General features: G+C 51.6%; 8 protein-coding genes and 1 non-coding gene across 9 annotated transcripts; 3 read left to right on the forward strand and 6 right to left on the reverse strand.

Annotated features, from left to right (window-relative positions):
• Positions 1-222: 222 nt before the first annotated feature.
• Positions 223-2,343, reverse strand: N0V96_010045 (uncharacterized protein; the record flags this gene model as incomplete). The annotated part of the gene is made up of 3 exons (XM_053197421.2): positions 223-760; positions 822-1,072; positions 2,071-2,343. 3 exons carry the CDS (start codon positions 2,341-2,343, stop codon positions 223-225), a joined length of 1,062 nt encoding a protein of 353 aa, XP_053045125.2.
• A 1,671-nt stretch (positions 2,344-4,014) lies between these two features.
• N0V96_010046 (uncharacterized protein) lies at positions 4,015-5,325 on the reverse strand (the record flags this gene model as incomplete). The annotated part of the gene is made up of 1 exon (XM_065758827.1): positions 4,015-5,325. One exon carries the CDS (start codon positions 5,323-5,325, stop codon positions 4,015-4,017), a length of 1,311 nt encoding a protein of 436 aa, XP_065612594.1.
• A 486-nt stretch (positions 5,326-5,811) lies between these two features.
• On the reverse strand, positions 5,812-6,980 carry N0V96_010047 (uncharacterized protein; the record flags this gene model as incomplete). The annotated part of the gene is made up of 3 exons (XM_053197423.1): positions 5,812-5,987; positions 6,037-6,340; positions 6,390-6,980. 3 exons carry the CDS (start codon positions 6,978-6,980, stop codon positions 5,812-5,814), a joined length of 1,071 nt encoding a protein of 356 aa, XP_053045127.1.
• A 4,125-nt stretch (positions 6,981-11,105) lies between these two features.
• On the forward strand, positions 11,106-13,605 carry N0V96_010048 (uncharacterized protein; the record flags this gene model as incomplete). The annotated part of the gene is made up of 6 exons (XM_065758828.1): positions 11,106-12,203; positions 12,260-12,310; positions 12,391-12,861; positions 12,917-13,048; positions 13,143-13,236; positions 13,301-13,605. 6 exons carry the CDS (start codon positions 11,106-11,108, stop codon positions 13,603-13,605), a joined length of 2,151 nt encoding a protein of 716 aa, XP_065612595.1.
• A 277-nt stretch (positions 13,606-13,882) lies between these two features.
• N0V96_010049 (uncharacterized protein) lies at positions 13,883-15,920 on the reverse strand (the record flags this gene model as incomplete). The annotated part of the gene is made up of 6 exons (XM_053197425.2): positions 13,883-14,438; positions 14,498-14,620; positions 14,673-14,925; positions 14,981-15,326; positions 15,383-15,653; positions 15,718-15,920. The coding sequence occupies 6 exons, from the start codon at positions 15,918-15,920 to the stop codon at positions 13,883-13,885; spliced, it is 1,752 nt and encodes a 583-aa protein (XP_053045129.2).
• Positions 15,921-18,097: 2,177 nt separating this feature from the next.
• N0V96_010050 (uncharacterized protein) lies at positions 18,098-18,931 on the forward strand (the record flags this gene model as incomplete). The annotated part of the gene is made up of 1 exon (XM_053197426.1): positions 18,098-18,931. The coding sequence occupies one exon, from the start codon at positions 18,098-18,100 to the stop codon at positions 18,929-18,931; it is 834 nt and encodes a 277-aa protein (XP_053045130.1).
• Positions 18,932-19,316: 385 nt separating this feature from the next.
• N0V96_010051 lies at positions 19,317-19,401 on the forward strand. Its single transcript has one exon. It is a non-coding gene; the product is annotated as a tRNA-Gly (tRNA).
• Positions 19,402-20,271: 870 nt separating this feature from the next.
• Positions 20,272-21,279, reverse strand: N0V96_010052 (uncharacterized protein; the record flags this gene model as incomplete). The annotated part of the gene is made up of 1 exon (XM_065758829.1): positions 20,272-21,279. The coding sequence occupies one exon, from the start codon at positions 21,277-21,279 to the stop codon at positions 20,272-20,274; it is 1,008 nt and encodes a 335-aa protein (XP_065612596.1).
• A 1,033-nt stretch (positions 21,280-22,312) lies between these two features.
• On the reverse strand, positions 22,313-24,161 carry N0V96_010053 (uncharacterized protein; the record flags this gene model as incomplete). Its single annotated transcript, XM_053197428.2, has 3 exons — positions 22,313-22,492; positions 22,633-23,695; positions 23,932-24,161. The coding sequence occupies 3 exons, from the start codon at positions 24,159-24,161 to the stop codon at positions 22,313-22,315; spliced, it is 1,473 nt and encodes a 490-aa protein (XP_053045132.1).
• Between the last annotated feature and the right edge of the window lie 1,364 nt (positions 24,162-25,525).

Below are 25,525 nucleotides of genomic sequence, written 5' to 3' on the forward strand. Positions count from 1 at the left end.
GCTGTGTAGAGCCCAACATGCGACCGGACTAATAGGCTCAACAATGGCCTTCTATGACTTATTTCCCTTTTTTGGTCCCTTCCTATGCTTCACCCTGCGCTCTCTCGACGTTTCGCTCGTAATCATGTGGGTAAAGGCATGCCACCTAATGCCTCTGAGGCTGTATTGATCATACTTATGTCGTACAGCTCTTGCGTTGCTCTTCCGGTGCAATCTGAGCTTCTAGTGCTGCTGAGTTGATTCGAATCCGGGCTCTTGTAGTAGGTCCATCATCGCCGTATTAGTGTAAAAGAAATCTTCTAATTGAGCGGCGTTGGTCATCCACATCATCGGGTTCCCAGGCCTCAAGCTCTCGTCCATGGCGTCCACTCCGACACCCGCGATTCCAGACGTGGGGACTACGTCCGGAGCGGTGCTTGTGATTTGAGCGAACGCGGTCGGTTGCTGTTGCTGCGGATGTTGACCTCCCTCAGCCCCCTTTGGTGGGAATCCCAAGGCCGCTAGGTAAGCGTCCATCTCGGCGCTAGCTTGCGTCTGTCGCGATTGAGGAGTTGACGCGCGGAATTCAACGAAGCGGAGAGCGACGCTGTATAAGACTTGGAAAAGGCGGCACATCTTGGCTGCTGCGTCAGACATTTTTGATGTCTCTTGCAAGAACACAACGAAAGAATGCAGTCGTGCCAAGTCTTCCTTGTCTTGGGTCTCGATTACTTGACAGAAAAGAACGATGAAGGGAATGAATGGTGCAAAAAGCACGGTCCTGCGCGGGGAAAAGTTCATGTTAAAACGTGGTACATCATGTAAGTGTTCGTTTGACTAACCAGTGAATGTAGGTTGCGAAGTAAACATCGTGGGACTTGCGCATGATAGCAACGCATTCTTGATGCTTTTCCAGTGCTGCTCGTGCAGCCTTGATGCATTCAGGGCTGAATGTTGTTGGCGAACCTTCAACTCTCGGGGCAGCCCGGTACACCAGGGTAAGAAGTGAAAGCCGAAGAACGTAGTCTGAAGACAGGTAAAACTCGGCAAAGTGCTCTTCCACTCCGTCTTTGGCAAATGCCTGATAATTGGCCTGTCTTCCGTAAGTCCAACTATCCAGGTTTGAAGCTACTATTGGACTTACAGTGGTTTCTTGCGTTTTCTGATCGATGTCGTGGAGAAGGGAGACTAGTTCATGAACCCGGGTCTGACGAACATGGTACGGTTGAATCATCGAGTCGGGGCTGTACAGCAGCTCATAGATCTGACCCTGACACTTCGCTGTTCGAATCCACAATACCAAGTATGGTAGTATCGGACTTGCGACCGGCTCTTTCAGTGATGGGAGAGGCATGGTAATGTGCCAGTCTGGAATAGTTGATGCTCTGCCCAGGCGAAGTGACAGACTCTTGTCGATGTAATAAACATTCCAGAAGAGGAACTGATGCCAGTGCATCCCATGGACTGTGGGCTTGCCATCATCTTTAGTGTTCTTCAGAGACTCTGCTCGATGGTATCCAAGAGTCTGACATAGTTCTGATGCTTTAGAGGACAGTGTCCAAGCAAGCGTAGGTTTTGAGATTTCAACGGCATGGAAAGTCTGCCAGAGTTAGCTCCCAGCAATTGCTCGCTGATGTAGAAAACGAGACTTACTCCGAATAGAAGCGCGACAATCACATCAGAAGATGCCGGTAGATGGAGCGGAAGATTCGCTAAACACGTTTCCAGATTCACACGACAAATCCTGCAAATAGTTAGATGTCCAAATTCAGACATAGTTCTCATCAGGTGTACTTACTTGGCATAATCAAAGTACTCTTTTTGTTCATCAACTGATACTTGCGCAGCGTAGTCTGTGAACAGCGAATAGAGGCCTCCGTTCACAGTGATGTAATCATATTCCGAGTAGTTGTCCGAAAAGTAGACATTGAGACAGAGATCCGGGAACCGACGGGATGGCAAAAAGTCGTATATCCAAGCCATGCCCGTGAGACGTTGACCTGAGAGATCAACCCGCGGTTAGTGCGGGAAGCCCATATTTAAAAGGTATTTTCCACCGTGCTTACTTTTTGCGATTCTGATAGTGTGCACCGCCTTTTCTATAGGCGGTAACTCAATGCCCTGGGCACGAACCCGAGTAAACGGCTTCGCGTGAGGATATGTCATCTCCCCCGCGGCAGTCGGTTGCTTCAAGGCATTGACGATTTGTGACAACGCATCAAGCGTCTCGCCGAGATCTAGACTTGAGTCCTGCAGCGACTCTGTGCTCACAACCTTTTGCAAAAACTCGGTAGCAAATACAGAATGCGCTGCAAGAGAAGAGTCCCCCTCGACAATGCCGCCTTCACCTTCGTCTGATTGCATGGTCTGACTTGCCGTGGTGGCAGGAGTTGAAGTAGATGAGACGCGTTGAGCTGAGCATGGCGGGCCTTCGACCTGAGGTGTGGCAGCTGTGGTCAATGCGAAATTGAGTAGCTCGGCTCGACTTGTATTACTCTTAGAAGATGGATTGACTTTCATGTCTTGCAGGAGGCGGATGACCGTCTCGAGTCGACGGTCAATCTGATCAATTTTGCGTTCACTAAGGTAAGTCAAACATGTTAGCTGAGACTGCACAACAACCTATTTGGAACTTCGGCCTAGTGTAACGACAATACATCGTGATGGGCTGATACAAAGGCGAACACTGTGTTCGGTGCTATGCCTGCTTACTATTGTGGGGTGATGAGAATTCTGGTCCGTTTCTCCTTGGGCTTATTGTCGGCATGTGTACACTCTATTTTGGCGTGCGTGCAATATGAACAAGGTGATTCTCTATTGCAGCGGATCTATATCCAGGTCAGTGTCTGCTTTGTTCCAAAAACAAACGTTGTGCCAAGGTTGAATAGTTGCGAAGCCCCATCGTTGTCAACCCTTGGCGGTGGGTACAAGTAAATGGTCGGTGTAAATGGCTCTCAACAAGCAAACTCACTCACCTTGCGAGCACGACAAGCGTCACACTAATTATTCAGTCAGTTGGAATCTTCAGAGCTCATCTGAGTCACTTACAGCCCTGCGAATAGCAATCTGAGGATTCGCCGAGGACGGCTCAGGCGCTTCTTCTGGCGCATCGTCAGGCCCATCCTCATGGCCGCTGGCGTCCAGCTGGCTGTCGTCCATGTCTCTCCCTCTGCTAAGCGATAGGCCTGTAGCAAGGGTCCTTTGGGGGCTACTGCTCGTCGATCTCGTAGGCGAGTTCTCGGTGTGCAAGCGGACGACGCGGGAGCCGATGAGTGTACAACAAAGATTGTAAGAACTTGAACGGCAGAGGCGAGGTCGGGTCCCGAAATATGAGAAACTTGCTGACAATGCGCCTTCACCCAACTAGGAAGCATTTGCACATGTTTCGTTTTTTATCGTTATTTCTTTTCTCGCGCGCTGTTTCGGGGGCCGCGCGACCCGGCCAAGTCCGCTGATGTCGGCTGGATACAATACCCCAAAGTGGTAAGTAATGGGTCCGAAGTCTATTTATACGCTGTCAATAGCCACTCTGAACCTTACGTCCAAGCAACTAGTTCAAATTCTTCAGTTCTTTAGTCAAAGCTCCGCTACATAGGCTTTCGCTGCCTAGTGCGCTGTATTTCGCGGCCGGTCAATGATGGGCGGTTACACCCGGGCAATGCGATCTTAGTACCGTGCTGTCGAGTAAATCCAGAATCGGACTTTGCGTGAGGGCATTGTGGTCAATCGTAGGAGCAAGATGTTCAGCGGGCGTTGACTCGACCTGAAGGCAATTCACTTATCGAATCTTATAGTATACCAACATGAAAGCACTGCTTTGGTATCCCGGTCGAACAAGTTTCTTCCCCAATACCTCGGGAAATGACTCACTGAGTAACGCATTATTACGTTGCTCGCCGACTGATTGATTTCAAGCCTGCGTTCGATTAATTCTTTAAGCATTCAACGTCTAAAAGTAATTTCTTAAAGTAGTGGAGCTGTCCTAAGGATTGAGCGGTGGATCTATCCTACAGTAATGTCGATCTCCCGACGGACCTAATAGTCTTTATAAATCGGTAGTGACTGGAACCCATATTCTTCCACCGGGATGTTGTTCGCCGGTGGTCCAGCGAATCTCGCGAAAAAGGAAAATAGCCCTGACCAGTAGAGAACAAACATGATCGCGTTCAACAGCCAAACTCCCCAGACCGTCTCGGGATGGAGCGAGTGAGGCATACCAGGTGCCAGCTTTTGCGCGCGAACAACAGTAGGACGCATCTTCTCTTCATAGTCGCTGAAAGCAGCCTCAAGATTATTTGGGTGCCGTAAAATCGCGCCCGCTAGGTTATAAGCGCCGCTCATTGCCAAAGTCGTTCCCATCCCAGATAGAGGAGAAGCGCAATACCCGGCATCACCCAGGAGAACAACCCTTCCTTTGCTCCATTTGTCCATCTTGATCTGACAGACAGTGTCGTAGTAGAAGTCGTCTGTGGCGATCATCTCCTTGATGACACGATCAGTTTCCCAGCCGAGCCCCTGGAAATACTCTTGAAGAATGGCTTTTTGAGCATCCGTATTTCCGCCTTTTCGCTCCCCAGCAGCCCGTAATCGGCTATCTTTTTCGTTGACAACAGCCATGAAGACCGTTGTTCTATCTTCCACGCCAGATGGACGGATCATGATGCCACGTCGACCGGGCGCGTGGAACCAGCGACGCCATGTCGAGTCAGTCGGACCACGAGGCATACTGAAGAAGCCTCCGTACATCCCGAGCCTTCTTCTCCTGTCTTCCTCGCCAGCCTCACCCCAAGTCAGAATGCGTGTTCGACTTTGCACACCATCTGCTCCAACTACCAGATCGAAGGTTCGTCTTTCGCCGCTCTTGGCGAAGTGGACGTGTACCTTGTCTCCATCCTGCTCTAGGTCATCAAGAGAATCGCCAAAGATGTACTCGATTCCGGCGCCGTCATCAGCCTGAACTTCATCATTGACTTTCTGGCTCTGTTCTAGTAGCAACTGTGCCAACCGTCCTCTCAGGATCTCGATATCACTTGTCGGTGTTTGCGTCTTTCCGCTCTTGTCCGCTCCAAAAGCTGCCCAAACTCGATTCTCCTTGTCGACCAACTGCACTCCTTCTTCGCCAGTGGTAGCTGACCGAATAGCTGATTCGAGTCCAAGCTTGCGGATGATGGTTACCCCAGCGCCTCGAACGTCGATGTTTTGGCCTTGAGGGCGAAAGATAGACGCTCTCTCCAAAATGGTGATGCACGGCTTCTCAGATGCAGGCACCGGCGACATCAGCAAGAATGTGGCTAGTGTTGGCCCGGCAATACTGCAGCCTACGATCAAGATATTTAGAGGCGCCATAATGAGATGATTAATGAGAATCCGACTACTACTCCTACAATCCCTGATGCCAAGCCTGGGGTTGCCAAGGCCTTTAAAGGGATGATAGGTGATGGCGTCTTAGATCTGTCTAAGTGACAGAGGGGATACGTTGTAAATATACTACGTCATTTGGCTGTTATCGAGATCCTACCGGCATTCTTCTTCCGTGGGCTGACACTGAGTGCATTCCAGACATGACCTTTGTACGGTGGCTGGCCTAAGCACTAGCTGCATGTGGCAGGGCTCGTGAGAGGTGAACAAAGTTTAAGCAAACCACTACGGGCACCTCAATATTCGTTGACACGCCTGAACAAGTTCGTGTTCGGTATCTGCTTCCCTAAAGTACGTTCAATCTGACGTCTTCCGGTATATCCGGCAGCCTTCTATCTGCTTAGATACATAGGAAAATGAAGTAGAGACTCAAGCAAGTAGACGTGACCTGTCGTAAAGTAAATGTGAATACTATTACTCGACCTTGATCACAATCTTCCCAACAAATCCTTGGGCAAGCATGGCTTTATAAGCCAGTTTGGCATCTTTCCACTCATAAGCCTCTGCAATGATTGGTCTGATCTTGTGTTTCTCAATAAAGGCACTGAGATCCTGAAGCATGCCTAGGCTGCCGTACATCAAGCCTCGGACTGAAAAAGAATGTCAGACACGAAAGCTAGGGGTTAGAGATTATCTTACTTGTCTTGGCACCAAAAATGAGCTCTGGAATTAGATCGTGCTTCTCAGAGGCAGACATGAACCCAATGGCCGTTACCAGACCATCCTGTCGTACCGCACGTACCGACTCTGCCACGGTCGAAGCACCAACAACGTCAAGGACTTGGTCAGCACCACGGCCACCAGTCAAGTCGAGAACCTCTCGGCTCCAGTTGGTCGTGTTTTTGTAACCGATGGCATGCTTAGCACCAAGTTTTCGAAGGAGATCGAGTTTCTCCTCTGATGTTGAGAAGGCGATAACATCAGCCCCGGCAGCGACGGCGATCTAATGATCGTAAGCCCAAGTTGAAATTCTGTTGCATAGCACATCTTACCTGTAGCCCGGCAACACTCACCCCACCAGTACCCTGAATTACCACAGTGTCTCCCTTCTTCAGTTGTTGAGGGCCTCCGAACAGCGCATTCCAAGCCGACACATACGGGCCGCTTAGAGCTGCAGCTTCCTCAAAGGACAAGTGAGAGGGCAGAGGAGCCAGTGCATCATCGTCGAAGACAGCATATTGCTGCAAAACTCCGTTGATGTTCTTTCCACCCAGACCGAGTTTAATGTCAAAGGCGGCCTGAGTTTGGCCGGCTTTCCAAGATGAGTTGGTAGCATTGATGACCCTGTCGCCGATTTTCCATCTCGATGTTGTCGAATTGACTTCGACGACAACACCAGCGCCATCGCCGAGTGGAATTATGCCATCATCAGGATCTCCGCCGAGGTATACGGGGTCCGAAGTCAAAACCAGGAGGTCTCGGTAGTTAAGAGAGGTAGCGTGGATTCGGACAAGAACCTGGCCTTCCTTCGGGCTGGGTTTAGGCACTTCCTCGAGCGAGAGGTTTTGGTCGATGCCCTCATTGGTGCAAACTCCTTGGGCGTGATTCCTGATTCGCCAGGCTTGGGACTGATCTTGCAACATTCTTTTGAGATAGGTGTTTGTCTTTCCAATTTTCGTGTCGTTGTTAAGTTTAATGGAGAGAAGATGTTGGGGTTTAGTAATGGAACATGAAATCGTGCTCGAAGTGACGGTTATTGGTAACTGATTGCTATGCTTCTGTTTTATATATGTTCTGTTTCCATTGATCTTGCTTCAAGCTCAGTTCAAGTTCTTAGCCGTTGTTTGTAGCTCTACCGACTTATACCGTGGTGTGTTTTCTACGACTATGAGAAAGGGAGGTTCTCATAATCCGGAGTTCCACGGGATAGTAAGCAGCACGTAGCTTTTCTGCCATGCACAAGTACTTGATGTCAGCAGTCACACCATCATGGCCATCCGTGGCGTTTGCAGTCGGTTTTAATTGTGATGCTTTCTGGAATGGAAGACGTACCTTGGTAATCAATCAGCTAGGTACCAATCCACGGGGAAATTATCAAGCCAGCGTCAACAGCGTCGTCATCCCAATAACGTTATAGTCCCGGGCCCCGCTAAGAGACTTTGAATGATTCAAGGTAACTGCAGGCATCCATTCACGACTCGCAATTTCATGAGCTCGAGATCATAAGGCCATTTGTAGTAAGTGTATGTTCGTGCTAGGCACATATGGCGAAGCAGTGGCGAAGGTGTCAACCACATCATTTTGCTGATGCGCGTTAGTACCAGCAACTCATTCAAAAAAAAATGCACTGACCTCGACATGCAAACTATCTGAGAAGTGAGAGTCTATGTACACTCACAAATAACGTCCAGCCATGGTCGCTGGCTGGTACGACGGGCCCTCAGTAGATCGAGTTCATGGAAGTCCAATCCGAACCGCGATTCAACTAGTTGCTAAGGTTATCCCGAGAGTTGCGAACATAACGAATCTCAACTGAGCAGCAGAGGGCCAAAGATCCCACTTTCTCACGTAGCCCAATAGGATAGGTCAAATCTCTGCGCCGCCAGACTCGCATACATTCCAAAATACCCCTGCTATACGGATACCTGCAGATAGGCTTGCTTCGAGTTGACCCACGAGCAAAGGCATTGGCCAATAATCTGGGTTTTATGAGAGTAAATTGCAAAGACTCGGCTGCCTAAGTACATGCTGTTCGCGGCAATGTTTTTGCAGGATTTCCTGCTGCTTCAGCGGACGAACAAGGAGCCGTGGATGGTACAGATCAGCCACGTAGAGAATCTGTTGTGGTCAGCTTCATTCAAATGGCAGTGCTTTATCACTTACTCTGTGAAATACAGAAAGAATCCTCCATAATGGTATGGTGTTCGCCTAGACGAAAATTCAAATACGGTCACAGGAGTCAGGCAGCAGGCTACGATCTCAACACAAGCAAGGGACTCAGGTCAGTCCTCTGATGTTCTTCCCCTTTCTTCCGATCAAGCAGTATGTACACTCGGAAAACGATGGTCTCATGGCTCAGGACAGTAGTTTCTACTTCACGGATCATGACTACCATGGCATGCTCGCTTACTATGATGGACTAACGTTGATTTTTGTGCATCCGGTGACCCCGAGATAATCCTGTGCGATCAGGCTGCAGCTGAATGAAACATTAGTATTTCGTAGGGATTTGTAGGTTCTTGATTTATGGCCTGCATTTCGCCTACGGACATAAGTCCATCTTGGGCCATTGCCGCTGCGGCTGACCTCGTGTCGTAGCACCTTGACCGGGGTGGGAACATTACTTCTCAACTACAATCCCTTGCGCGCCTGCACCACACATGCAGGCAGATAAGTAGCTCATAGGGGTTTTCTGAAGGTATGCATGGCAGAGTACCAATTTGTTCCTTCCCTCTGACCAAGTTTACAGAAAGACCAAATTCTGGACACAGGTCAGTTATAGTCGACATTATCGTTGTTAGGAACTAAGGTAGCTAATGAATTCCGGCACCGTTTTATCGGGGGTACTTTTGGTCGAACGGTTGCCTTTTGCATGGTGTACCATTAATACTGGACTTACAGGTTCTACTGGGTTCGAAAGCGATCCCCTTGCCTTGTTCCAACGCTGGTCATCATCAACATGCAGCCACCGATACACTCTTTCGACTGATTCGGGTGGGAGCTAAGCAGGTAAACAGCTCCTTAATTGGTACATGCTGCAGGCGACCGACCTCCATGTCTTCGATCTGACCACCCCATTGACCAATGCGGATAGGTGATTGAAATGGCTGCGACATAACCGCGAGCCTCGTTTTGGCCCCCATCTCCGTTGAGCCCCTTAGACCAACAGTGCTTGCACTGGCCGTGAAGCGAGGGGGCATCGATAAATTAGCTGCAGTGCTTGGCTACCTATAAACCACCTTCATCCCAAGAAAACCGCTTGAGTGAAACCATTTTTGAGGCTCATTCCGTTCTACAACCTCTCTTCCCCTACCTAGAAAAGCTAGTATGGGAGATCATGCCAGCTCTCCAACATGCCTATCAGCAGAGCCTCACGGCCCAGCTGAAGGGAGCCACGGAACTATTCGAGATCACGCTGCTCACTATTTTGGTTGCATCGAAATCGCCGATCGAGTCAACTATCTGAGCCGAGAGAAAAACTGGGAGCTCTGGGACCACGAGATCCAAATCGAGGCTGAGAGGCTGCAGCAACGAAAGCCTACCACCAGTGAAGAAGAACGGCTAAAGACTGCGACAGAAAAGGTGGAAGCTAGAATCAAGAGTCTCGCTGTGAGCATCGAAGCACAATACAAACGAACAGACATCCTTCGAAAAGCACTATCGGAAGTGAAATGTCCCCATTGCAAAGATCAACCTCGAAACAAGCACGCAGAGGATCAAGCGAATAAACACCCTCCCTGCGACTTGGTTAATCTTGTATCTCACAGTCACGAGGAATGGAAGAATTCAAACAGCTACAAGAAGGGAATCGAGATTATTCGAGACTGGAAACGACGCAAAACATCATCGGCACAGAGTAGCGATGTTGAGGACGAGCATCTCACAAATAGTCCGAGCTTATCAAGCAACGGCCGGCGCAGAATGGTACCTGAGAGGGAAGAGGCTCGCAAGATCATCCGGGACGGCCACGCCGATGTCGATTATGCTTTTGGAGAAGATGAAGACACACCTTCATACGAGCTAGAACGAGATATGAACGGCTACCTCATTCAGTGGAAGATTTTGAGACCGGGAGAGTCGCGCAAGAAGCTCGATCCGACCACACCAATCAATATCTCGCCAACGTCTATCAATCCACCACAGCTTCCGTCTCTTCCCCCTTCACCTCTTCAGGCTCTTCGAACTCGGCCAGCTAGAGCGCCGAGCGAAGCTACAGTTCAATTCGAAGCTACAGACCATAAACAAAAGAGACGTCCGACCGGACCCAGTCGCATGCGCTCTGGGACAACGCAATCCACATCCTACTTCGAGCCTTACACAGAACAGGAGAAATATCTGGAGCCGTTGAGCGAAGATATAGACGATTACCGTTTCAAAGGAAAGTTTCCTGATCAGAGACTGACATTACAAAACCTTCTCTACCCTGCACCGGAGAGGCCAGAGTCTCGGGACGTAATCCTATCTCGAGATCGTCCGAATAAGGATGGAAGTCCGAATAAGGATGAAAGAGTGCGGTACTTCCATATACCGCATAACAATATGCAGGTGAGGGGAATCATCTTGTTGACATGAAGTTCCATGCTGATGTGATTTTGTAGTGGCTAGAGGTACATTGTGATCCAAGCTCCCCATCTTGCTCACTGGGCTCACTCCGTTGCAGGAGGCCATCGCACATTACTTCAATGAAGAATGTCCACTGTACGACGGAATCTACCGAAACCCGTTGAAAACGCACAGCCGTATGGTCTTACGTCCTGAATACTGGAGAGGTCAACAGCATGGCGGCAGACGCACATTGGTACATGCTAGACATATGCGTGCTATTTGCGAGCGTATTTCGTCGAGTAAGCCACTTGCTTTTGCGATCTCAGACTACTACATCGCGTTTAATTGCCTTTAGAATCATACTGATGATTTGAAATAGGGATCTGGGAGGTGGAAGACAACCCTGATAACCTTGTGCTGTTTGTGAGTTACATGCTCGTGAAGTCAAGAGACATTCAATGGAGGATCTATTTCCTGGACTAATCGACGTCACATTCTGATAGATGCCCTACTTGCACTGGGAGGAAGATCGTAAGCGCGACAAGATGGCTAAAATTATCGACAAGGATTCGGAGAGAAACCGAGAGGAACTTGAGAAGCAGCGCAATGCAGCCCGGGCCCGGAGAGTAAGCGAACGTACTTTCAAGCCAACCCCTACCAACAACAAGCAAGTACGAAACCTGCTCGAGCCCGACCTTTGCCGTATCAGGCACCACGACAAAGTTTCTCCGATTCATAAGGAAAGCATCATCAAAGCTTGGAAGAAGAACGCAGGCGGAAAACCGAACGGCAAGCAAGAGAAGACTATGGTCGACGTTGCTAGTGGACTAGCAACAGGGGGTGCGGTTGAACATGAGCACGGCAGTGATGGCGACAACCTGTGGTCTGTCCCCAAGCTGGAATGCTCCGATCATGGGAGGCTGCGGATTGAGAACAAGCTAGGGCAGTTTCTTTTGGATTCCGCAAGGCTGTATGAGGCAATGTCCATGTATAGAGATCAGTGTCTGGTTGAGAAGTACCTTCACCACGATCCACCTCTACATCCCCGACGCACCCTCGACCAGTCTTACTACTGGACTCTAAAGACAACAAAAGCGAGAGACAGAGACCAAGTTGTCTATCGTGGCACAACTATGGATGAGAGAAACATCCATAGATTTCGAGAACGCCGTGGAGACCCTGCACAGTCTTGTAAAGAGAAGAAACCGTTTCGGCGCTTCTCTTCTCCCTCAACCACTGAGCAAAACACTGGCTGTGATGTTCAGGCCTCATCCGAAAGCAATTTCGGCCGCTATAAATGGGATGGCCACTGGACGAAGACCGACGAGGACGGCTGCGACCACTGTAGAGACGAGATACGCAAAGTGTCCAGGATTGTCATGGTTGACCAGCTGTGGATGTGGATCTTGGACAAGCGGACGATCATCACCAGTTTCCCGAAAAGATACGGCGCCAACAAGTCAGATCCCTCGGGAGTTCACAAGTCGATACGCACCCGTATCAAGCACGCTCGCAAGAACCAAATTCGATCTGTCTTTGATGTAGCGCTCATCATTCTCGATGAGTGCTCGAACACATTCTTCGACAGGACCAAAACACCAGTGAGTAATGCAATGACCTCTTGTATCTCTTGCAGAGTCCTCTAAAAACGGTTCAGGATCGACATCCGCAGGTCATGGACATATTCGCCGAGTCCATCGGCACTCTGGTAGGCTAACTCGCTGGCTGAAATATCGTCACCTGGAACTGACTGCTACATAGCAAAACAAACAAACGGTCTCTTTCCAGCATCTATGGCACTGGACTGAGCAAGCCTCCAAGGTGTACCATTCCAAGTCAGCGTTTGAGGACACATCCCATCTTCACGTCCCGCTTCTTAATATCAACCCCGAGGGCAAGCTGCAGCGAGAGATAAAAGATATTATCGATGAGCTAGACATCATGATACATGTCAATGGGAAACAGAGGGAGGTCATCAAACGGTTTGTAAAGCACGTTGAAAACATCTACGACCCGAGTGGTAAGTGGCGGGACGAGACACTCAGCCCGGATGGCAACCGGGACTACTTTCGTTCCCGGTCAATGTCGCGAAGTGGCGAAGAGGTCAGATCTACGGAAGAGGCTAGGAAACAAGAGGAACGCGAGAAGGATGAGTTTACTTCGTTCCGCAAACAGGCATACGATCTCATATCGGATGTGGACGACCGAATGAACGAGCTCGAAAGCCTGCGCAAAAGCGCCGAAACTACATCGCAAGGCGTGGGTTCTTTTACCAATACCTGGGTTGACCCACCCGCTAACTGACAATATCCAGATCAAAGACCTTCTCGACCTGAAACAGCAGCAGGCTAGCATTCTGCAGGCATGGCAGTCAGTCAGACAGGCAGACGAGAGCGTTCGCCAAGGAAGATCTGTCATGATCTTTACGATTGTTACCATCATATTTGTACGTTAAATCTCTTGATTGCCTTCCATTGCCCCCTAATTTCTCCATCTCCCCTTTCTGCGCTGGGATTCCGCAGGCTAACATTGATGCCAAGCTACCACTGTCGTTCATGTCTAGTGTGTTCGGCATGAACAATAGAGATATCGGCGACACCAACATGTCTTTTGGAGACCAGGCGAGTTGGATGTGTAAGTAGTCGAAATCCCGGCCACTTCTGTCCACTCCTTGCAGTGCACTGACAGACATCTCTAGTCCCAATATCCGCCAGTGTGATTTTCATTTCCATTGTATTCGCCTTTTGGACTTACCCGCGCACGCTTTTCTGGTCTGCATACAAGCTGTCAGAGACATGGGTTCTTGTTACTTTCGGCTTCTATACACTCTATCTTAAGATTGGAGAGTGGAAGAAAGACTGGACGACGAGCGATAAGATGCTGAAAAGACTTGAAAAGAAGGTGGAGGGCATGAGGAGCCAAGTCAAAGACCAACGCCGTACCGAGCGCGAAAGGGCAGATGCCGAAGTATTGGAAAAAAGCGTAGGAGACGCCAAAGTCTGAGTATTGCTTAACTATCGGGAAAGGAAGTTTATGTTTGAACCTTCTCTGTACTTCGGAAGTCACGATGTCATGGCAGAGCTGTACTGATCATGTGGACAAGGCTCTTGGAACACCGTCCTGACTCATTGAGAAGTAATTCCATAGAAATGAACTCCCGTTTCTGGAATCTTCCTCACAGCATTCGTCGCTCGAACGCGCATAATGTAAATAGCTATTCATGTAGTATACTAGACAGGACTGGGCTAGTTTCGAAGAGTTCCTAGACATAGCCCGTACACTAAAAGACCTGGCCCTTGGTTTGGTGCACCTTTGCCACATTGACATTCTTCCACAAAAACACACAAGCAAGCGCCAAAGGCATGAAAGCCGCACCGCAAATGACCATATGCCGCTGAACATCGCCGTAGGCGTGCACAATACCAGCGCGAGCGGGAGTTCCCCAAGCATACGAAAGTTGCACCTTGATGTCCCCGTAAATCGTAGCAGCATCACCCTTGTTGTCCTCGGGGAGGTACTTGATGAGGAAGTCGAGAAATTCATTGGTCCAGATGGCGCCCGAGATGGCGCGGCCGATGGAGCGACCGACCGAGGTGGCCAAGCCGATGAGGGCCAGCATCACGCTGACTTCGTTGTGCTTGACGACGGACATGACGGCGAGTTGCTCGCAGATGATGATCGTGCCGGCGGACACAGCCTTGAGGATCTGGCACATGATGATATAGCCGATGTAGGTGTCGGGGGTGCGGAAGTGGATGAGGAGGCCGGTGGAGAGGCAGGCGACGGGGATGGCGGCGCAGGCGATCCACTTGTAGTGGTTGGTCTGACGGATGAGACTAGGTATTTATGTTAGCATTGAAGCCAACCAGGGGCAGTCTGTCATGGTATGGCTTACAGTCCTACGATAGGTCCCCAAGTGCAGGAGGCAATCGTATAGATGTTGCCGATGAAACCAGCTTGGCTGATGCTCTGGCGGTGAACGACTTGCAGGTACGATGAGAAGAAGGAGTCCCACGAGCTAGTTGTAGATGTCAGTGATTGTTCGTGACCTTCGACGGGAAGATATTTACCTGAAGCTCAAACCGATGACACCAGCCACGGCAGCCGATCCAAGGATAGTCCGGTCCTTGAGGTTGATCCATGGCACAAGAGGCGTAGTTGCGTACTTCTTTTCCCAGAAGCCGAAAAGGACGAGACAAAAGATACCCAGGATAATCATAGCAATGATGTGGCCGGCAGCCCACTTCTTGGCGGTGTAGGAGACCAAGCTGAACGGTAGCAGGAAGAGAGAGAATCCGAACATGATGAGAAACATGCCGACAACTGGGTTTCCCTTAGCTTTCGTCGCCCATTGATATTCGTTGGTTGTTAAACTCACCATCAAACTCCGTGCAGTAAAAGAAGAAGGACTCCTTCAGAGACCGACCACTCTCCTTTAGCTCCGGTCCTTGACCCAGCTTGTACGCCTTCCGGAGGTTCCACCACAACATGATCGTAATCATGGAACCAAAGGCGGGGAAGATGATAGCAAAGGATCCAAACGCCCATCGGAAGCTACTGTGGTCGTTGAACAGCTGCGCAACAATAGGTCCGGCGAACGCATTGGCAATGTACGCCGTCGAGTTGAGCGTGTAGATAATCATTCGGTTCCGGATAGACGTGGTGTCAGAGATGAGGACGGTGTGAATGTAACCAATACCACCACTTCCAACAGCCCAGAATACCTAGTTTGACTAAGTAAGTATCAACAAGCTGGGTAACGAGGAAGCTTTTCACGAACCTGTGCAGCGGCGTAGGTCTCGACGTTGCGGCAGACGGCCATCAAAATTAGACCGAAGCAGCAGAGGAGATGGGCCAGCATGTAACCTTCCATGCGACCAAAGATATTGAGGATCTTGGCGAGGGGCAACTGCGAGACACCGCTAGCCAGGCCTGAGACGATACCAGTCGTAGCAGTGAGGCCATGACGACGGAACGATGAAGTAACGTAGGGTCCGAGATTGCTGTTCATCTGCTGTTGCATTGAATGGGTGTAAGACGTCACCCAGATCCTAAAAAGATCATCTGTGTCAGTGAGGGGACCATTTGAGCCCTGCCGTCTTGGATCACACTTACAAGATGTAGGTAAAGATGAGGGCTCTCCAGGTCCAAGCCGTGGTAATGGCCTGGATCTTCTTGACACCATTCTGGGCCTCCTCCTTCTCGCCCTCGACATCGTTATCGGTGCTGATCTCCGTCGTTGTCTTGCCTGGTGTCTTTTCGTCGAGGCTCTGAGTCTGACTCTCGGCTGCGGCCTGCTGGACGAAAGGGGAGCTCATGATGGGCAACTCTTGTCACGGGACGCCTGACTTGGGATTGGGGGTGTGCCTTGAGACGAAAGTAACGCAGACTCAACAACGAGGGTGTCAGTGAGGACCCCAGGGTTATGTAGTCGACTTGTCATGCGGAACAAAGTACGGAATAGGAAACGATTTTCCATGAAAAGAAGCTTAACACGAAAGGACGAGCAGAAATGTTACGTAAATCCACTCTGTCCAAACCACGGTTACCACCTGCAGCGGAACTGACAGACCGGACAAGACCATCTTTCCAGGGGTCCTTTCGTTCGACATGACTGTCATGTCCGACAACATCCCGGCATCGGATGAGATCGTACGGCACAGCGAGTGCAAAAATTTCATATTGACCATGGCCGGGCGTCTTGGTGTCCCTCTCGAAGAGCGTGTCCAGTCCCCGAGTTTGCACGAACTCGATCCACACGTCACGACTTGGCACTGGGCAGTATCTTTTCGTTGGCTGGTCGTTGGTTCACCGGGCGAATATCTCGCCGCGAATGGGTGTCCTAAAGCGGTAGTTACGAGCCTGCTTCTTCAGTTGTGGTCCGCCAAGTGGGACACAAGACGTCGTATTAAAGACTTTTTGCGCTGCCATCTGCACTAGAAGCGACATCGCGTAGCTTAGAGGCCCCGGACTCCTAGAGCGGTTCCCGCGCTGGCCAACGAGCGGGCGGGATATTGGGTCCCTCCAAGGTCGTATCGCGCCGGCTTGGCGCGTGTACGGTTGGCAACGGATCAGATAAAAAAAACTTTGATGCTTGGCCCGCATGCAAGAGCGGATCTGATAAGATGAAAACGGGTCACCATCGGTGGCATCCCGGGATCTGGGTGGCCCCAAATTCTAACCGAGGGCATCCTTGGGATCCATTCTTGAAAGGCTCATGGGGCGACGATGTGACATTTCCTGCAACGTTGTTCTGCGGTTGGCTTCATCATCTATTGGTCATGGAAGTAAGCTTATACCATGGTGGGTTTAGGCGAAAAAGTTTCGAAGTGCTAAGACAACCTGACTCTACCTTCACACATCCCTCGATGATGCGACAGAGTATTTCATAAGTTGCCTTGGCATGAAACTCAGGAGAGAGTCCCTCTGGCAGGCGGTCGAACTTGACCAAAGCTCTGCCATGATTCTGGGGATACGCCCTTGTGGGTATTCCATGAAGATATGTAGCTCACGAACCAGGCACTTCGGACCCCTCGATGTTGGTATGGGGCAGAAAGGCATTGACTCCACTCTATTCCGTAGACTGATAGGCAGCGATAGCGTAAGGCGAGGTTACGGGCAGACTATTCCATATGGCATACCTTCGTCTTTTCGGAATTATAATCGAAGCGCCCCCCAAACTCGGCCGAGTTGAGTCTGGATCTCATAACAACGTGTGTGGGTTGGTTGGTTTATTGCCACAAATATGAGAGTTGAGGAAGGTATTTCCGTGAAGCTGGTCCTCGAGGCTGCGGCGTCGGAATCCCAATCCCGGAAACGGTCTCTCCGAGTCTTGTCTGCTCGTCGTGTCCGCTACTTTTCGCGATATCTGTTGCGGGAGTGAAAGCATTCAAATCCATTCATGAGTTCCTCTCACTCTTTCTCATCATGACTCTGTCCGCAAAAGCTCACCATACTAAGTATGGATGAGGCCAGTGTCACGCAGGTAATTCCGGGCACATACGACTGCAAAGACATCAGAAAGTCAATATTTGAGCTCGGCCATCAATATACACCTGGTTTTCTAGATTTGGCTTCGCAAAAGTATTATCGATTACCACGGTGGAGGCTTCACATAGCTTGAAGGATCGTTGTCCAAGGGACTTGGGTGGCGGTGGTCGCAACAAAGTTCACTTTGCCGATGGATGCGCTAAGCCACTTTCGGGACCCTGAAAATCCCAGGCAACGACGAGTGGAGCCCCTTTTTGTTACTTTCAACCTTTCGTCTTACCTCTCACCCATCCCCGTCTGATCAAGCTCGATAGTCAAAGTCAGAGGCCAAGGTGAGCAAGCGAGCGAATTTCTAATCAACATGAACGTATCAATACTGACAATCAGATAGAAATCTTGGCGCGAATTGAGCTGAGGCGCTGAGCCTGTCGTTGGACCCCAGCAACCCATCAGTACCCTCGCGTAGATCCGCAACGCTCACAGCACCAAAGTGGTGCAACCAGCCATGGCCAACATCTTCCGCCAAGCCATCTCATGGCTCTACACCACCCTCGCCGTCTCCATCCTCGGATCATGGACCCTCCTCATCCTCGGCGGCGTCGGCCTCACAGCCGTAGACTCGAACCCAGGCCTCCTCCAGCTCATCGCCTTTCCCTCCCTCCTCACCTTTCTCGTCGCAAAGCTCATCGTCGCCGCCTCGCCCTCAACAGCACTCCAGCAGTCACAAGCAAACGCCCGAAATGCCATCGCCGCGGCGCCGGCCGGCGGTGGTAACTTAGCAACCTGGCTCGCAACAGCAGACTACGGCTCCCCGCACGGCGCCCTCGTCCTCTTCCTCTTCTCCGTAACCTGGCTCCTGCACCTCGCGCGCGTAGTCTTTGCCCTCTTTCTGGTGGTTCTAATGGGTGCTTTCTTCGTCTTTGCGTCCTCGCTCGACGCAGCCGATAAAGAAGACAAAGAAGCCGGCGGCGAGGGTCTCTTCTCCGACGACGACGGCGCGCGCAAGAATTTCACCACCGCGCTCGCCGAGTTTGAGGAGCAGGCGGGGATCGGGCTGGGCGATTACCTTGTTGATAACCCTTGGGTTGTCTTCCAGGTGTTTGTGGCGCTTTGGGGCATGATGAATCTGTTGCTCATGTATCTTACCGTGTATGCTTTTGGGGCGTTGAAGAAGGTTCTGACGACACCTCTCGAGGCTTGGGCGAGGGGCGGTCAGGAGGCGGCGGCAGCGCCTGCTCTTGCGGCTGGGGGATCTCCGGCAGCAGAGACAAGGGCCCCGGTTGTCGTCGTTGAGAAGGAGAGGGTGGTTGTGCCGGCAGAGGCGCAACCTGCAAATTAAGTGTTTGGCGGAGGCAAGGAAGAGGAAGGGGTATCGGTTACATGAGCAAGGAAAAGAGGCAAACGGAGGGCCAATTCATTACTGGATCTGTAGCCTCCCGTCGCCAAGCCGGGGCGGTGAACAAGCTCGGGCCGGGACTGGGTGCGTGGAGACTTCGGACTCAGCTCCGGGTGGGTCTCTCCGGCACCTGCCCGGGCGTTCAACTTCCTCCGCCCCCGGGTGAGGCAAACGGGACAGGACAGGGAAGGAAGTAAACCACACGTACCTGCCAGGCTACCATCAATGGAATACAATGGAACACTACGCCCCGTGACCCCCCCAAACAGACCCGCGTCCGTCCAAGAGCTGCCTGCCCTCTGCCCTCAGTATCTCTCAATCAACCAAGGCAACCGTGGTGCAGTGGTTTAGCATTCCAGCCTCCCATTCAGGGAATCCAGCTGGGGACCTGGGTTCGAACCCCGGCGGTTGCAATCATTCCTTTTTGAATCGTCGTGATAGTTCTGATATGATACCTTGGCTTCTTTCTTTTGCTCCGGGACCGCAAGACCGCGGCTGCTCACTCACTCCTTGCTATAACGAGCCACGTCCTACTTATTCCTTGCGAGCACTTATGAAATGAAAGAAGAAAATGGGAAGGAAAAAAAATAGTTTACCACCGGTGTGGCTACATCTCTGGCGCTCATGCTGGGATTACAACTCGGGTACTCGCTAAGTCTGTCGTCGAGTAGGCTGGTTGGCGCATAGAATGTTAGCCTTGAACCACTCCACCACCCAGCCAGTTTGACCTGACCCGTCGAACTAGATTGGCGCCTGCTGGCTGGTGACAGAGATGGGATTGATGGGGGTTACATACCCTTTGCGCTGGAATATGAGTCGCCTGGCAAGATAGCTTCCCTCAAAGCCTTCCACACTATCCCGAGAATTTCTACCAGTGTCGGCATTCGTAGACTTGAGCAAGGTCTTGAGCAGTGTATTCAGATCAACCAAGAGATGTTCTCGTTGCCCAGCCGCATAAAGATGCCGAGATATCCCATCCAGTCATGCTTTCCGGTCATCGTCAGTGCTCAGGCATCACTCGACCAAGGTAGGTAAACGGAGTGGCCTTGCCGTATGACGGTCCTACGGACAAGCTTCATTCGGTCATGTGCGTCAGCCTCAGTCTTTGGCCGAATGTTATGAAAACGTTCAACCTTGATTAACATTAGATCAACATGCTCTATCTACCTCTACTTCTTCCCCTTGCTCTATTTGTTCCATGTGCCAAAGGCCCTTCCAGGCAAGTCAACCCAATCCACGCCATGCATCGCAAAGCACACACACCAATCATTCTACTTCCCACCTCATATAGTGACTCCCTCCAGAATCCGACAAGCCTCGTTCATCTTCTCCGTGATCCCATCACAATTCGTCCAAGCAAACATATCAAAATGGCTTCCCTCTGTCAGCAGCACTTCCTCCACAAACCCAGGACAATACCCATCCCACCCAAGCTTCTCATCCCCACGATACACGTCCACAGAACTGATCCCCTCGACCGGCATAGGAACATGTTCCTTGGCCTTGACAAGCACAGCCCTGGGCGGCCTCTCCCACATGACCTCGGCCGTCTCCTTCTCCTCTTTAGAGACGTAAAAGTCCTTCTCTACCTCGTCGCCGCCGCCGGCGCTCTCACTCTCCACCGTGGTCCTCTCGTCGACATCACCGTACCCGGCAGCCTTGGGCACCTCCACATCCGTCTCACTCGCAGCCCCGCACCGAGGCATCTTCCACACCCTCACCACCTGCCCGGCCATCTTCATCGCCCTCTTCGCCAGCCTCACATTCTTCGGCTCCTCCGTTTCCAGCTTCTCATCTTCCACAAACCTCCCAATCTTGACCTCCGAACCTTTAGGCCAGACGGGGTACACGCTATCCACCAAGAGCAACCCCACAATCTCGATATCACGATCCTCCTCCCCGACCAACCTTGCAATCTCCAACGAAAGCAACCCGCCCAGGCTCCACCCTCCCAACAAGATCCTCCTCCTCTTCAATCTCCCTCCATCAGCGGTGGTAACATATGAATACGGCGCCTGGGCGGGATACTCCCTTCCCTTGGTAACGGTATTCCGAATCATTTGCAGGTACGCCGCCGCCATCTCGGGGACGCCGCCTTCCCAGGGCACACCGGAGTGGAAGCGCGGGTTCGCGATGCCGAAGACGGCACGGCCTGCGAGCTGGGAGAGACAGTGGTAGGCGAACGTTGTGCCGCCGCCGTCGTGGATAAGGATTAGGGGCGTGAGGCTTTGGCCGCGCGGGGTGGCCGGTTGGATGACTTCGCATTCTGTTGGGGCTGGGTGGGTGCGCATTTTTAGGGGGTTTGTGAGGGTTTTGATCCCTCGGGTGTGTTTGTGTGTGTTGAGTTTGTGAGTGAGGGATTTGCAGACAGTGATGGTTGAGTGGAAAATGGCTGGGTGAGTGAGATTACGGTATCGCGGGCCGATCTTGAAGTCGCGATCGGAGAAGTGCTGACAATGATGCGGGGATTCCAGATCCGAACTACCTCGCTCACTCTCTCTTTCGGTTCACTTGGCAGAAGACGTTTTGGAGGAGGTTGAAAATATGAGAGGGTGAGAGATATTTGAAAAGAGAAGAAGAATGTCCGCAGTGTAATATGAACGGGGAGAGACAACGTTCAGTGAGATTGGAGGATGACTGAGGCGATGATGAGAAAAGGAAAGAAAAAAAAGATGAGATGAGATTTGCGCACGTCGCAGAGTCACTACTGCGCCCACCTTTGCAGTTACAGCTTTCCAACAGGTTCTCGAGCACATGCAAGACGGACTTCGAAGGATACAGCTGCGCCCAATCGCAAGTAGCAGCTCACTCATCACCCCCCCCAGTTCCTCCAGTTCTTCCAGTTCTAGGCCACAGAGCAGTCTGCAGCGGGGCGCGGGGGGTTCTGTTCCCTTCCGCATCGGCGTTCGGCGGTCCTGTCTTCGGAGGGGGGGGATGGGACCCACCGGTTCGGGGGTTTTTTCAATTCATGTGCTGCATTTATGTCGCCGAGTCGGGGGCCGAACATTACTCTTTGTCACTTTTGATCAAGAGACATTATTCTGGCGTTCCACTTCATAAAAGACTGATCTTATCACCATCCAAAGGAACCATTGATTTCACATATCTTCACTCACAGCAATAAACCCGAATCATAACTGTCTGAAGATGGACCCAACGCACAAGTCAAACCCCCCTGTACTTGGAACAAGACACTGATTAGATTGTCACTGCAAAGTAAATTCCCAATATACCTCTTTTCCATCATTTCTCCATGAACGTGATTCCATTCGATGCAATCTAGTGTAGATCTACTCACATCATACACTCAAGGAACCTCCTCTCCTACGCCCTGAGTGAATACTTCAAAAACATCTTCTCCCTTGGCTTGGACGCAGAGTGCTTGTTCCGATCCACCGAGTCCTCGGGCACCCTCGCCATCTTGTTCCCCTTGGCGTCCACTAGGTGGTAGTCGAACCTTGCGACGAAGAGCGCCGTCGTGACAGCCATTTCCATTTTCGCAAACTGTAGCAAGAATATTAGCATGTGTGACTATACGGAGGGGCCGAATCACCAAAAACACCAAAACTATTCAACTTGAAGGACCCCAGAGGAGCAAGTCAAGTAGGTCAGGGGATGCAACACCAAAAAGAAAAAAGACTCACCCTCATCCCAAGACACGGATGCCTCCCAGCACCCCACCCAATAAACGCATGCGGATCCTTCTTATCCTCCTCCCGCCCAGGCAAATACCTTGCCGGATCCCACCGCAACGGCTCCGGGAAGAAGCCCGGATCCATGTGCGTGGTATCAAAATGATACACCACATACGAATCGTTCGGCACAACCTCACCGCTCCCACCAATAGCAACATCCTTCCCGCTCCCGTTATACCGGAACCCGCACCCCGTAATCGTATGCCGAATCGTCTCCTTCAACCCCAAATCAATCATCGGAAACTCGGCCTCCCACGTCTCCATATCAAGCCTCCCCAGGATCTGTTCCGCCGTCTCCTCCTCGGACCGTCTGTGTCGCGCAATCACACCGTCCACCTCCTTCTGCACCTCCCCATACCACCTCGCCTCCGTCGCCATGAAACACAAGAGATACGCGGCGTTGATCCCGCTGTTGATCAACCCCGCAAACAGCGCGCCCACGATAAACGCAACCATCTCGACCGTGCTGTCCCCGTTCTCCATGAGATACTGCAGCGCATCGCTCCCGGGCACCCCGCGATCGTTCCGCTCCTTGATGATCTTTTCCAGAATCATGTACATCTGCGCACCGCTATACACCCGCCTCAGGTGCCCCACCGTCGGCATCCAGGGGAACATGACTTTCGTCGCCGTGCTCGCGCCGTCGATCCCCTCGAATATCCGCAGCACGCGCTGCAAGAGGTCCTCGTCCTCGGCGATCTCGTCGCAGCCGACCATGCGCATCGTGAGCTTGAAGACGAGGCGGTACATATCCTCGAACGGATCGCTGATGCCCTCCGTCTTTGAACTGGCGATGTTCGTGATGGTCGAAGTCTTGCCGATGCGGGCGGCGAGTTCGTCCATCGTGTCGCGCGTGTCCTTGATCAGCAGCGGGAGGCGCGTGTCGAGGAGCTCTTTGCGGAGGAGCTTGACGAGGTTGCGGTTGAATTTGGCGCCGAAGCTGTCTTCTTCGGCCTGCGTACCGTTTTTAGCAACGTCGATGCGCGGGGTCGCGTTGAAGAGGGCGCCGTATCTGGTGATGAAACGGTGTTAGTTGAATCCCAATAACCCCCAAATCCATCGCATCGCCAACGCCAACCACATCCCAGTCCCACTCCTCCCCAGCGCCCACGACACAAAGAGACAAAAATGTGAACTCACCCCTTTGTAAAATCCAAATCGCGACTCTCAAAAAACACATGCCGCCCGGCGTCCCCAGACAACCCCACAATCCTCATTTTCCCGAAATAAAAACTCCAGTTCCCGAACCGCCCGGACCGCGCCCCTTCGGCCAGGAAATTCCCCCGGTCCGTGAAGAAGCGCGGCGTGCCGAGGACGGGCCACCCGCGCACCACCTTGGGCGCATTGCGCGGGAACGAAGGGCGGTAGGCGAGGAAGCCGACGGCGTAGGCGAGTCCCGTGAGGAGGAGGACCCAGATGGACGTCGGCCAGCGTTGGGGGTGGAGGAGGGTTTGGGTTGCTGCTGTTGCGAGGGACATTGCGGCGACGTTTGCCCCTTTTTTGCAAATTGTTGATCCTGCGCGTTGGCCTAGTTCTTGGTCGTGGGGAGACCCTTTTCTTGAAGATCGTCCTTCTTATCTGGCAATGTCTCCTTTTCCAAAAGGGAGCCCGACGAGCTCACGAGCAAGATGAGATGAAAGCTCCGAGAGAACAACTTCAACAAAAGAGAGTTGCAGACGCGGGAGAACAGAGAAAGTAAGAAGAAAAAAAAAAAGGTAGGAACGATATCAGTCTGCGTAATAAGAGAGCAGATGGAAGTTGGGTGTGGCTCCAGCTGAGACGAGTCCGTTCGAAACGCTCGGGTAAAGAGGAGCGAGGGGAAGGAAGATGGGACTAACAAACCAAATGACCACCACAATTAAAGTATCGACTAGCTGATACCTATATCCTTGTCATTGAAAACTCACAAGACATCAGCACCTTTTCCCTAGTACGGATACTGACTTGGGGGGGCCCGCGCTAAGGTAAAGCCAGAGCAAGCGTGGCAAAGCTGCCGGAGGAACTTTGGAACTTTGGGAACCTTTGTTCCTCTTTCTTTCCTTGCCGTCACTTGGAACCCCCTCATCTCAGTCTCAAGCAAAATAATCGGGTAGATCCCTACTACGTCGACGCACCAACCTAGAATGGGGTACACGCGCAACCTTCTTGAATTCCCGCCTGGCCGCACCAGGTCCCTAGATTCCCTGAGGAATCCCTGAGAAGCCAGAGAGTTTCTCCAAGAAAGATGTCGTGCGGCGTGGCAAAAAAAAAAGCCAAACCATTTCGTCAAGGGTAAGAGCTCCGGCGGCGGGAGAATAGAACGATACCCGCGCCCCCGCCCTCTTCCTCCTCTTGACGGGTTCTTCTGGCTGGTGGGGTGTACGTGATGGTAAATGATGCTCTCGAGGACTTGGGGATCCATAGAAATGCTCACGAATACGGAGCTCTCAATTGGGTAAACGTCCCGCCCCAAGGGTTCACAGGTCCGCGATCTGCTTTCCCCCTTCCTCGACGACCTACATTGCACTTGCAGGGCCCCTAGCTCGAGTAGCTGCATTCCCTTGCCATTCAACAGTGTAAGTGAATAGACACCTAGCTGCAGAAGCATGCAGAGCAAGCAGCGGGGAGGCATATACCTCTTCGCCTCGGCGGTTGACTCTTGACTCTTTGAGTGCTGTACCAACCCAAAGGCCGGGAAATACCAAGACATCTCTCAAAAGACCCCCGGCCAGATCAGCCGCTAGTGGCAGACGGCGCACGGCAGATGCCTTAGCCGAAGGCGAAACTTTCCAAACGTCGAGAGGGGCAGGCAGGGGGACCGGGGTTGTCATTGGGAGTTGGTGCTGTAGACGTGCATATCCGT

Source organism: Colletotrichum fioriniae (assembly GCF_027942845.1).
Source record: "Colletotrichum fioriniae strain IMI 355084 chromosome Unknown scaffold_13, whole genome shotgun sequence".
Lineage (NCBI taxonomy): Eukaryota > Fungi > Ascomycota > Sordariomycetes > Glomerellales > Glomerellaceae > Colletotrichum > Colletotrichum fioriniae.